This window comes from Oncorhynchus kisutch, linkage group LG30 (genome assembly GCF_002021735.2).
Source record: "Oncorhynchus kisutch isolate 150728-3 linkage group LG30, Okis_V2, whole genome shotgun sequence".
NCBI classification, from domain to species: Eukaryota; Metazoa; Chordata; class Actinopteri; order Salmoniformes; family Salmonidae; genus Oncorhynchus; species Oncorhynchus kisutch.
The window spans coordinates 38810366-38823405 of record NC_034203.2 but is presented as its reverse complement, the minus strand read 5'-3'; the positions used below and the strand labels follow the sequence as shown (position 1 = coordinate 38823405).

Below are 13040 nucleotides of genomic sequence, written 5' to 3'. Positions count from 1 at the left end.
AGAGTCTCCCACCTCAGCTGTAGATCTCTGCAGTTCATCCAGAGTGATCATGTGCCTCTTGGCTGCATCTCTGATCAGTCTTCTCCTTGTATGAGCTGAAAGTTTAGAGGGACGGCCAGGTCTTGGTAGATTTGCAGTGGTCTGATACTCCTTCCATTTCAATATTATCGCTTGCACAGTGCTCCTTGGGATGTTTAAAGCTTGGGAAATCTTTTTGTATCCAAATCCGGCTTTAAACTTCTTCACAACAGTATCTCGGACCTGCCTGGTGTGTTCCTTGTTCTTCATGATGCCCTCTGCGCTTTTAACGGACCTCTGAGACTATCACAGTGCAGGTGCATTTATACGGAGACTTGATTACACACAGGTGGATTGTATTTATCATTAGTCATTTAGGTCAACATTGGATCATTCAGAGATCCTCACTGAACTTCTGGAGAGTTTGCTGCACTGAAAGTAAAGGGGCTGAATAATCTTGCACGCCCAAGTTTTCAGTTTTTGTGATTTGTTAAAAAAGTTTGAAATATCCAATAAATGTCGTTCCACTTCATGATTGTGTCCCACTTGTTGTTGATTCTTCACAAAAAAATACAGTTTTATATCTTTATGTTTTGAAGCCTGAAATGTGGCAAAAGGTCGCAAAGTTCAAGGGGGCCGAATACTTTCGCAAGGCACTGTATTTAGGCAGATCATTTCCTTTTACTTATGCTTTATACAGTATGATATATTTATGTGTATTTCTGCATATATACCAACATGTTCAAATAAACCTACATCTATCACCCAGTGAGCTGTCGGCACACTCTTCTCATATAGTTTCTCGCTGTCTCTAGCCTATCCAACAAAAAATCCTCTTAAAAATGTTCTGTGGCTTCACTCTTCTGTCTCTGTCACCCAGGCCGCCGTCACATTCAGACCAGACTAGTGGAGCCCAGAGCCTCAGCCCTGAACAGTGGAGACTGTTTCCTGTTGGTTACTCCTCAGCACTGTTTTGTCTGGATGGGAGAGTTTGCTAACGTTATAGAGAAAGCCAAAGTGAGTCCCCCGCTGTGTGTGTGTGGCTTTGGTGAAATCCATAGTGAATCCCCATCTCCCTGTGCCAGACTGTGTCAGCGTGACTTTCAAGGGGGCCTCCCGGGTGGCGCTAGCTGTGCCACCAGAGACGTTGGGTTCGCGCCCAGGCTCTGTCGCAGCCGACCGGGAGGTCCAACGGGGGACATACAATTGTCCTAGCGTCGTCCGGGTTAGGGAGGGTTTGGCCGGTAGGGATATCCTTGTCTCATCGCGCACTAGCGACTCCTGTGGTGGGCCGGGCGCAGTGCACGCTAACCAGGTCGCCAGATGCACGGTGTTTCCTCCGACACATTGGTGCGGCTGGCTTCCGGGTTGGAGGCACGCTGTGTTAAGAAGCAATGCGGCTTGGTTGGGTTGTGTATCGGAGGACGCATGGCTTTCGACCTTCATCTCTCCCGAGCCCGTACGGGAGTTGTAGCGATGAGACAACTAACAATTGGATACCACGAAATTGGGGAGAAAAGGGGGTAAAATTCAACACACACAAAAAAAGAAAATAAATAAATAATAAATAAATAAATGTCTTGTTTGTTAGCTGGAATTTGTGATTAAAAACTTTTGGGGCAGGCTGTTGTTTAATAAGGCTGATGTTTAAGTTATTTTGGATGGGATTTTTAAATGACTCCTTATGTTACTTTATAGCATGTCTCAAAGGACCATATTGAAGTAGCCGTATTGTCTTTGATAGGCGTTAGCTCTATGGGCCCTGGTCAAAAGTAATGCAGTTTAGGGTGCTATGGGCCCTGGTCAAAAGTAATGCAGTTTATAGGGAATAGGGAGTGATTTAGGGGCTCAGCCACATACTGTTGAGATGTTCTGCTCTCTCATTGGAGCAGAGAGCTGTGCCATCTGTTCCTACAGCAGCTCTTATTCCCCATAAAGTGCCCTGTTTGTGTACAGTAGACAGTTTCAAACAAACTGTAGCTTGATTCGCCCAGGCTACTTAGCTTGATTCGCCCAGGCTACTTAGCTTGATTCGCCCAGGCTACTTAGCTTGATTCGCCCAGGCTACTTAGCGTGATTCGCCCAGGCTACTTAGCGTGATTCGCCCAGGCTACGTAGCGTGATTCGCCCAGGCTACGTAGCGTGATTCGCCCAGGCTACGTAGCGTGATTCGCCCAGGCTACGTAGCGTGATTCGCCCAGGCTACGTAGCGTGATTCGCCCAGGCTACGTAGCGTGATTCGCCCAGGCTACGTAGCGTGATTCGCCCAGGCTACGTAGCGTGATTCGCCCAGGCTACTTAGTTTTTCCTCAGTCATTGTATTTATTTCACTAGCTCTAGTATTTAACTGATATCATTAGGAAGATATTGAACTACAGTATGGAGACCCTTGACCTGTCAAGGTGAATGCTGACTCATCATTACAACGTACAGTACTGCTGGTAGAACACAACAAGCAGGCTCTGACATTGTAACCTCCTACAAACAATCAGTCTGGTAATTACGAGGCTGTTGACATTGGTCATTGCAAGTCAATTCAAAGCCTAATCCCCTTACAAGGCTGACACTTTCTATTCTACCGTATTTATAATATTGACTTGTGTATTTCAGGTAGTGACATTTTCTCTGTGTTTGTGTGTATGTCTCGTACTGTAGGCCTCTGAGCTGGCCACGTGTATCCAGACTAAGAGGGACCTGGGCTGCAGAGCGAGCCAGATCCAGACCATCGAGGAGGGGGTCAACCCCCAGAACCATGCAGCCACAGAGTTCTGGAAGACCCTGAGAGGGCAGCAGACCTACCAGTGTAAGTGGTGGTGGTGGTAGTAGTGGTGGTGGTAGTAGTGGTAGTAGTGGTGGTGGTGGTAGTAGTGGTGGTGGTGGTAGTAGTGGTGGTGGTGGTAGTAGTGGTGGTGGTGGTAGTAGTGGTGGTAGTAGTGGCGGTGGTGGTAGTAGCGGTAGTAGTGGCAGTAGTGGCGGTGGTGGTAGTAGTAGTGGTGGTGGTGGTGGTAGTTGTGGTGGTGGTAGTAGTGGCATTAGCGGTGGTAGTGGTAGTTGCGGTAGTGGTAGTTGTGGTAGCGGTAGTGGTAGTTGCGGTAGTAGTGGCAGTAGCGGCGGTAGTGGCAGTAGTGGTGGTGGTGGTAGCGGCAGTAGTGGTAGTAGCGGCAGTAGTGGCGGTAGTGGTGGTAGCGGCAGTAGTGGTGGTAGCGGCAGTAGTGGTGGTAGCGGCAGTAGTGGTGGTAGTGGCAGTAGTGGCGGTAGTGGTGGTGGTGGTAGTGGTGGTTGTGGTGGTAACGGTGGTAGTGGTAGTGGTGGTGGTGGTGGTAGTTGTGGTGGTAACGGTGGCAGTGGTAGTGGCGGTAGTAGTGGCAGTAGTGGTGGTAGTGGTGGTAGTGGTGGTGGTAGTAGTGGCGGTAGTGATAGTAGTGGTAGTAGCGGTGGTAGTAGTGGTAGTAGTAGTGATAGTAGTAGCGGTAGCGGTAGTGGTGGTAGTAGCGGTAGTGGCAGTGGCGGTAGTGGCAGTTGCGGTAGTGGCGGTAGTGGTGGTAGTGGTAGTGATAGTAGTGGTGGTAGTAGTGGCAGTGGCGGTAGTAGCGGTAGTGGTGAAGGTGGTGGTAGTAGCGGTAGTAGCTGCGGTAGCGGTAGTAGCTGCGGTAGCGGTAGTGGTGGTAGTAGCGGCGGTAGTAGTGGCAGTAGCGGTAGTGGCGGTAGTGGTGGTAGTAGTAGTAGCAGTAGTAGTAGCGGTAGTAGCGGTAGTAGCGGTAGTGGTGGTGGTGGTGGTGGTAGTAGTAGCAGTAGTAGTAGTAGTAGTGGTGGTGGTAGTAGTAGCGGTAGTAGTAGTAGTAGCGGTAGTAGTAGTAGTAGCGGTAGTAGTAGTAGCGGTAGTGGTGGTGGTAGTGGTAGTGGTGGCGGTGGTAGTAGTAGTAGTAGTAGCGGTAGTAGTAGTAGTAGTGGTGGTGGTGGTGGTGGTGGTGGTGGTAGTAGTAGTAGCGGTAGTAGTAGTAGTAGTGGTGGTAGTAGCAGTAGTAGTAGTAGCGGTAGTGGTAATAGCGATAGTGGTAGTAGTGGTGGTAGTAGCGGTGGTAGTGGCAGTAGCGGTAGTAGTGATGGTGGCAGTAGCGGTAGTAGTGATGGTGGTAGTGGTAGTAGTAGTGGTAGTGGCAGTAGCGGTGTAGCAGCGGTAGTAGTAGCGGTGTAGCAGCGGTAGTAGTAGCGGTGTAGCAGCGGTAGTGGCGGCAGTGGCATCCATGGCCGCGTCTCAATTCTCCACCCTTCTCCGAAATGTTGCACTTGCACACTTCCTGTCATTGATCTAAACGCATTAGTGGAATCACTGGCTGGAGGGAGTTTCCACCATTGTTAAATCATGACGTAAAGTGTGCACACTTTGGTAAATGGGTGGGAGAATTGGGACTTTAGCTCCATGTAATCTGAAGCCTTTATTTTCATGCTTTATGTCACTGTTGTAGATTTATTCGTGTGTGTGTGTGTGTGTGTGTGTGTGTGTGTGTGTGTGTGTGTGTGTCCTCATACAGCCGCGGGGCCACTAGAGGAAGATGAGCTGTTTGAAGGTGCCATCGTGGAGACAAACTGCATCTTCCGTCTGCTGGAGGATAAACTGGTTCCTGATGATGATCAGTGGGGGAAGGTTCCACGCAGCACACTACTGCAATCCAAAGAGGTACCACATATAGCAGACAATTCATAGTAGGAGAGCTGATCTAGGATCAGTGTAGCCGTTTTAGAGCATAATGATTAAGATTACATGGACAGGAGAGGACCTGATCCTAGGTCAGCACAAGGACTAGCAGCTGATCCTATTCTGAGATGTCTGACACACATTATGGCCCCTGGTCCACAGGGTGTGCATTATTTTGGTCCCGTCTCTCCACTGTGTGCCCCCCACTGCAGGTGCTGGTGTTTGACTTTGGCAGTGAGGTGTATGTGTGGCACGGTAAGGAGGTGACTCTGGCCCAGAGGAAAGTAGCCTTCCAGCTGGCCAAACACCTGTGGAACGGAACCTTTGACTACACCTGCTGTGACATCAATCCTCTGGACCCTGGAGGATGTAACGCACGCATACCCTGGTAGGCTACCAATGCACACACACACACACACCAACGCGAGCGCACACACACCAACGCATACACATCAACGGACCAACACACACACCAATAAACACGAACCAACGCACCCTCCAACGCACGCACCAACATACACAGACGCGCACGCGCCGACAAACACGCACGCGCCGGCAGAAACACGCACGCGCCGGCACAAATCATCCCTCAGGGACAGTTTGTCCTAGAGTGGTTTATAACGTCTATAGATCCTGTCTCTTACTGTTTGTGTCTACAGGAAGGGCCAGGGGCGTCCTGACTGGGCCATATTCGGCAGGCTGACACAGCACAATGAGACAATCCTGTTCAAGGAGAAGTTTCTGGACTGGACAGACACTAAGAAACCACAACCAAAGAATAGCAACCTACAAATCACTGAGCAGAAGGTATATCCTCTTGACACTCTCTTTTTCTCTCTCTCTTCCTTTTATACATATTTCATTATCTGTTATGTTTTCATCAAACCCCATGAGTTTTCTGAATGATTCTCAGTCTCTCTCGGTATCGCTCTGTCTCCACCCCCAGGATTTGCCAGGGTTCGTGTGCAGGCCGTATGATGCAGCGTTGATGCTTCCTGTACTCCAGACAGCTGTCAGCACGGTGTTGGATGGGATGAACGTTGGCCGAGGCCACGGCTCTGTGGAAGGAGAGGACAGGATGAGGACTCTAGAGATCAGCACAGTGTCTGTAGATGTCTGGCACATCCTGGAGTTTGACTACAGGTCATTATCTCCTCCTTTACTAAGGTTGCAACATTCTGGAAACTTTCTCAAAATTCCCAGGTTTTCCAGAAATCCTGGTTGGAATATTTCTGGAATCAGGACATCCTCCAACAGGGATTTCTGGAAAACATGTGAATTTTGGGAAAGTAACTTGACTTTTTTGCAACCCTTCCCATACCGATCGCAGTAGAAATGGAATGAGTTATTTGTAACTATTTGTATTGTTGTTATCCCAGCCGGCTGCCCCAGCAGAGTATAGGCCAGTTCCACGAGGGAGACGCGTACGTTGTGAAGTGGAAGTACATGGTGAGCGCAGCAGTTGGCAGGAGGCAGAACCCGGAGCTGAGGAGCTCCGACCCGGTGAAAGAACAGGGCTGCTACTTCTTCTGGCAGGGACGGAACTCCACCGTGAGAGAGAAAGAAACGTCAGCCCTGACGACGGTGGAGCTGGAGGAGGAGAGAGGGGCCCAGGTACGTGTCGACCCTGTGTCTTAAATAGCACCCTACTCCCTATACAGTGCACTTACCAGACCAGAGTGCACTATATAGGGAACAGGGTGTTTGAGATGCAGCCTAATTCCATGTATATATATCTACTGTCACTGATCTGAGATCAGCCTTAGATGAATATGTCATGTATGAGCCGTGTCCCTGTCGCTGTCCCCGACAGGTCCAGGTACAGCAGGGGAAGGAGCCTCCTTGTTTCCTGCAGTGTTTCAACGGGGGGATGATTATACATGGTGGGAAGAGAGAGGAGGAAGAGGAGAACATGCAGAGTAAGGAAGGATCTAGCCCATCTTCTGTTCCAGTGGTGGCTGGTGTCACTTTAAATCAGAAGACCGGCTCATTCTAATGGCTGGAATGGAATTCCATTCATTCCATTGAGTTCCATGCATTCCATTCCAGCTACCACTATGACCAGTCCTTCTCTCAGCTGCCACCACTGGTATCTGTGATCAGGACAGTAGTGTGTACGAGTGCGTTCCTGAGCGACTACATTGCTGATGCATACCAGATCTTACAACGCCTGAATAGGCGGTTTACATATCAGCTAACCACATTATAGCAATCTGGTGCCCGACGGGAACAGTCGATTTGGTTGATGCAATAAAAAGCATGAGCAAGGGAACACGACCTGTGTGTGTGTGTCATACTGACCACGCGCCTCTTCGCCGTCTTCTTCTAGCTGAGTGGCGTCTGTACTGCGTGCGAGGGGAGGTCCCTGTAGAGGGACACCTACTGGAGGTGGTCAGTCACTGCAGCAGCCTGCGCTCCAGGAGCTCCATGATCCTCCTCAACGTCAACAAGGCCCTGATTTACCTGTGGCACGGCTGCAAGGCCCAGCAACACACACGGCTGGTGGGCCTCAACGCAGCTCAGAGGATCAAAGAACAGTGAGTCTGCTTCTCAAATAGCTCCCTGTTGCCTAAATAGTGCACTACTTTTGACCAGGGACTAGTCATCTTTCCTGTCTATGTACTATGCTGACCAGGAAAAACTCTTGTGTAGTGAAATGTGTAATATGGTATATCTCTGTCCCAAACAGCACCCTATTCCGTATTATGATGCACTACTTTTGACCAGGGCCTATAGGGCTGTAGTCTAAAGTAGTGCACTATATGGGGAATTTGGGACGGCCGGTATAATGTAGCTATGACGTGACGCATGGCTTCTGTCTTTTAGATGTCCTTTGGAGGCGGGGCTCCACAGCAGCAGTAAGGTGACCATTACAGAGTGTGACGAGGGATCAGAGCCCACGGGATTCTGGGATGCTGTAGGGATTAAAGACCGGAAAGCCTACGATTGTATGCTGCAAGGTATAGTACAGTTAAACACACTGAAATAACACTTAACAATATGGAAAACGGATTATCCGGGTTTAGGTACATGTTAACACTGAGCATGAATTCTCTTGTATTAGATCCGGGTAAATTCAACTTCACCCCTCGGCTGTTCAAGCTGAGCAGTTCTTCAGGGCAGTTTGTGGCTACAGAGTTCTACCACCCCTCCAGAGCTCCAGACATGGTCAGCTCTCTGCCCTTCCTACAGGAGGACCTGTACCGCGCCTCCCAGCCTGGTGAATCCTATTATACCATAGTGATACATTACACCTGTAAAGACCTGTACTGAGCCTCCCAGCCTGGTGAATCCTATTATACCATAGTGATACATTACACCTGTAAAGACCTGTACTGAGCCTCCCAGTCTGGTGAGTCCTATTATACCATAGTGATACATTAGACCTGTACTGAGCCTCCCAGTCTGGTGAGTCCTATTATACCATAGTGATACATTAGACCTGTACTGAGCCTCCCAGCCTGGTGAATCCTATTATACCATAGTAATACATTAGACCTGTACTGAGCCTCCCAGCCTGGTGAATCCTATTATACCATAGTGATACATTACACCTGTAAAGACCTGTACTGAGCCTCCCAGCCTGGTGAATCCTATTATACCATAGTAATACATTAGACCTGTACTGAGCCTCCCAGCCTGGTGAATCCTATTATACCATAGTGATACATTACACCTGTAAAGACCTCTACCGAGCCTCCCAGCCTGGTGAATCCTATTATACCATAGTGATACATTAGACCTGTAAAGACCTGTACCGCACCTCCCAGCCTGGTGAGTCCTATTATACCATAGTGATACATTACACCTGTAAAGACCTGTACCGCACCTCCCAGCCTGGTGAGTCCTATTATACCATAGTAATACATTAGACCTGTACCGCACCTCCCAGCCTGGTGAGTCCTATTATACCATAGTGATACATTACACCTGTAAAGACCTGTACCGCACCTCCCAGCCTGGTGAGTCCTATTATACCATAGTGATACATTACACCTGTAAAGACCTGTACTGAGCCTCCCAGCCTGGTGAGTCCTATTATACCATAGTGATACATTACACCTGTAAAGGCCTGTACTGAGCCTCCCAGCCTGGTGAATCCTATTATACCATAGTGATACATTACACCTGTAAAGACCTGTACTGAGCCTCCCAGTCTGGTGAGTCCTATTATACCATAGTGATACATTAGACCTGTACTGAGCCTCCCAGTCTGGTGAGTCCTATTATACCATAGTGATACATTAGACCTGTACTGAGCCTCCCAGCCTGGTGAATCCTATTATACCATAGTGATACATTACACCTGTAAAGACCTGTACTGAGCCTCCCAGCCTGGTGAATCCTATTATACCATAGTAATACATTAGACCATTACTGAGCCTCCCAGCCTGGTGAATCCTATTATACCATAGTAATACATTAGACCTGTACCGCGCCTCCCAGCCTGGTGAGTCCTATTATACCATAGTAATACATTAGACCTGTACCGAGCCTCCCAGCCTGGTGAGTCCTATTACACCTGTAAAGACCTGTACTGAGCCTCCCAGCCTGGTGAGTCCTATTATACCATAGTGATACATTAGACCTGTACTGAGCCTCCCAGTCTGGTGAGTCCTATTATACCATAGTGATACATTACACCTGTACCGAGCCTCCTAGCCTGGTGAGTCCTATTATACCATAGTGATACATTACACCTGTAAAGACCTGTACTGAGCCTCCCAGCCTGGTGAATCCTATTATACCATACTGATACATTACACCTGTAAAGACCTGTACTGAGCCTCCCAGCCTGGTGAGTCCTATTATACCATAGTGATACATTACACCTGTACTGAGCCTCCCAGCCTGGTGAATCCTATTATGCCATAGTAATACATTAGACCTGTACTGAGCCTCCCAGCCTGGTGAATCCTATTATACCATAGTGATACATTACACCTGTAAAGACCTGTACTGAGCCTCCCAGCCTGGTGAATCCTATTATACCATAGTAATACATTAGACCTGTACTGAGCCTCCCAGCCTGGTGAATCCTATTATGCCATAGTAATACATTAGACCTGTACTGAGCCTCCCAGCCTGGTGAATCCTATTATACCATAGTGATACATTACACCTGTAAAGACCTGTACTGAGCCTCCCAGCCTGGTGAATCCTATTATACCATAGTAATACATTAGACCTGTACTGAGCCTCCCAGCCTGGTGAGTCCTATTATACCATAGTAATACATTAGACCTGTACTGAGCCTCCCAGCCTGGTGAGTCCTATTATACCATAGTAATACATTAGACCTGTACTGAGCCTCCCAGCCTGGTGAGTCCTATTATACCATAGTAATACATTACACCTGTAAAGACCTGTACTGAGCCTCCCAGCCTGGTGAATCCTATTATACCATAGTAATACATTACACCTGTAAAGACCTGTACCGAGCCTCCCAGTCTGGTGAGTCCTATTATACCATAGTGATACATTACACCTGTAAAGACCTGTACTGAGCCTCCCAGCCTGGTGAATCCTATTATACCATAGTGATACATTACACCTGTAAAGACCTGTACCGAGCCTCCCAGCCTGGTGAGTCCTATTATACCATAGTGATACATTAGACCTGTACTGAGCCTCCCAGCCTGGGGAGTCCTATTATACCATAGTAATACATTAGACCTGTAAAGACCTGTACTGAGCCTCCCAGTCTGGTGAGTCCTATTATACCATAGTGATACATTAGACCTGTACTGAGCCTCCCAGCCTGGTGAATCCTATTATACCATAGTGATACATTACACCTGTAAAGACCTGTACTGAGCCTCCCAGCCTGGTGAATCCTATTATACCATAGTGATACATTACACCTGTAAAGACCTGTACTGAGCCTCCCAGTCTGGTGAGTCCTATTATACCATAGTGATACATTAGACCTGTACTGAGCCTCCCAGCCTGGTGAATCCTATTATACCATAGTAATACATTAGACCTGTACTGAGCCTCCCAGCCTGGTGAATCCTATTATACCATAGTAATACATTAGACCATTACTGAGCCTCCCAGCCTGGTGAATCCTATTATACCATAGTAATACATTAGACCTGTACTGAGCCTCCCAGCCTGGTGAATCCTATTATACCATAGTAATACATTAGACCATTACTGAGCCTCCCAGCCTGGTGAGTCCTATTATACCATAGTGATGCATTACACCTGTAAAGACCTGTACTGAGCCTCCCAGCCTGGTGAGTCCTATTATACCATAGTAATACATTAGACCTGTAAAGACCTGTACTGAGCCTCCCAGCCTGGTGAATCCTATTATACCATAGTGATGCATTACACCTGTAAAGACCTGTACTGAGCCTCCCAGCCTGGTGAATCCTATTATACCATAGTGATGCATTACACCTGTAAAGACCAGTACTGAGCCTCCCAGCCTGGTGAGTCCTATTATACCATAGTGATACATTACACCTGTAAAGACCTGTACTTAGCCTCCCAGCCTGGTGAGTCCTATTATACCATAGTAATACATTAGACCTGTACTGAGCCTCCCAGCCTGGTGAATCCTATTATACCATAGTGATACATTACACCTGTAAATACCTGTACCGAGCCTCCCAGCCTGGTGAGTCCTATTATACCATAGTGATACATTAGACCTGTACCGAACCTCCCAGCCTGGTGAGTCCTATTATACCATAGTAATACATTTGACCTGTAAAGACCTGTACTGAGCCTCCCAGTCTGGTGAGTCCTATTATACCATAGTGATACATTAGACCTGTACTGAGCCTCCCAGTCTGGTGAATCCTATTATACCATAGTGATACATTACACCTGTAAAGACCTGTACTGAGCCTCCCAGCCTGGTGAATCCTATTATACCATAGTGATACATTACACCTGTAAAGACCTGTACTGAGCCTCCCAGTCTGGTGAGTCCTATTATACCATAGTGATACATTAGACCTGTACTGAGCCTCCCAGCCTGGTGAGTCCTATTATACCATAGTGATACATTAGACCTGTACTGAGCCTCCCAGTCTGGTGAGTCCTATTATACCATAGTGATACATTAGACCTGTACTGAGCCTCCCAGCCTGGGGAGTCCTATTATACCATAGTAATACATTAGACCTGTGAAGACCTGTACTGAGCCTCCCAGTCTGGTGAGTCCTATTATACCATAGTGATACATTAGACCTGTACTGAGCCTCCCAGCCTGGTGAATCCTATTATACCATAGTGATACATTACACCTGTAAAGACCTGTACTGAGCCTCCCAGCCTGGTGAATCCTATTATACCATAGTGATACATTACACCTGTAAAGACCTGTACTGAGCCTCCCAGCCTGGTGAATCCTATTATACCATAGTAATACATTAGACCTGTACTGAGCCTCCCAGCCTGGTGAATCCTATTATACCATAGTAATACATTAGACCATTACTGAGCCTCCCAGTCTGGTGAGTCCTATTATACCATAGTGATACATTAGACCTGTACTGAGCCTCCCAGCCTGGTGAATCCTATTATACCATAGTGATGCATTACACCTGTAAAGACCTGTACTGAGCCTCCCAGCCTGGTGAATCCTATTATACCATAGTGATGCATTACACCTGTAAAGACCTGTACTGAGCCTCCCAGCCTGGTGAGTCCTATTATACCATAGGGATACATTACACCTGTACCGAGCCTCCCAGCCTGGTGAGTCCTATTATACCATAGTAATACATTAGACCTGTACCGAGCCTCCCAGTCTGGTGAGTCCTATTATACCAAAGTGATACATTACACCTGTAAAGACCTGTACTTAGCCTCCCAGCCTGGTGTGTCCTATTATACCATAGTAATACATTAGACCTGTACTGAGCCTCCCAGCCTGGTGAATCCTATTATACCATAGTGATACATTACACCTGTAAATACCTGTACCGAGCCTCCCAGCCTGGTGAGTCCTATTATACCATAGTGATACATTAGACCTGTACCGAGCCTCCCAGCCTGGTGAGTCCTATTATACCATAGTAATACATTAGACCTGTAAAGACCTGTACTGAGCCTCCCAGTCTGGTGAGTCCTATTATACCATAGTGATACATTAGACCTGTACTGAGCCTCCCAGTCTGGTGAATCCTATTATACCATAGTGATACATTACACCTGTAAAGACCTGTACTGAGCCTCCCAGCCTGGTGAATCCTATTATACCATAGTGATACATTACACCTGTAAAGACCTGTACTGAGCCTCCCAGTCTGGTGAGTCCTATTATACCATAGTGATACATTAGACCTGTACCGCGCCTCCCTGCCTG

General features: G+C 47.6%; 1 protein-coding gene across 6 annotated transcripts in view; it reads left to right on the top strand.

Moving 5' to 3' along the window:
- The window catches only part of LOC109874775 (supervillin), a 117901-nt gene that overhangs the window by 88698 nt on the left and 16163 nt on the right, over positions 1-13040 (top strand). For all 6 annotated transcript variants that reach the window (XM_031810721.1, XM_031810720.1, XM_031810723.1 and 3 more), the window contains 11 exons: positions 899-1035; positions 2674-2821; positions 4551-4696; positions 4927-5102; positions 5374-5521; positions 5661-5857; positions 6094-6328; positions 6528-6633; positions 7044-7251; positions 7541-7674; positions 7779-7934. In XM_031810721.1, coding sequence (XP_031666581.1) covers positions 899-1035; positions 2674-2821; positions 4551-4696; positions 4927-5102; positions 5374-5521; positions 5661-5857; positions 6094-6328; positions 6528-6633; positions 7044-7251; positions 7541-7674; positions 7779-7934 — 1791 coding nt within the window. The remainder of the gene's footprint in view (positions 1-898; positions 1036-2673; positions 2822-4550; positions 4697-4926; positions 5103-5373; positions 5522-5660; positions 5858-6093; positions 6329-6527; positions 6634-7043; positions 7252-7540; positions 7675-7778; positions 7935-13040) is intronic.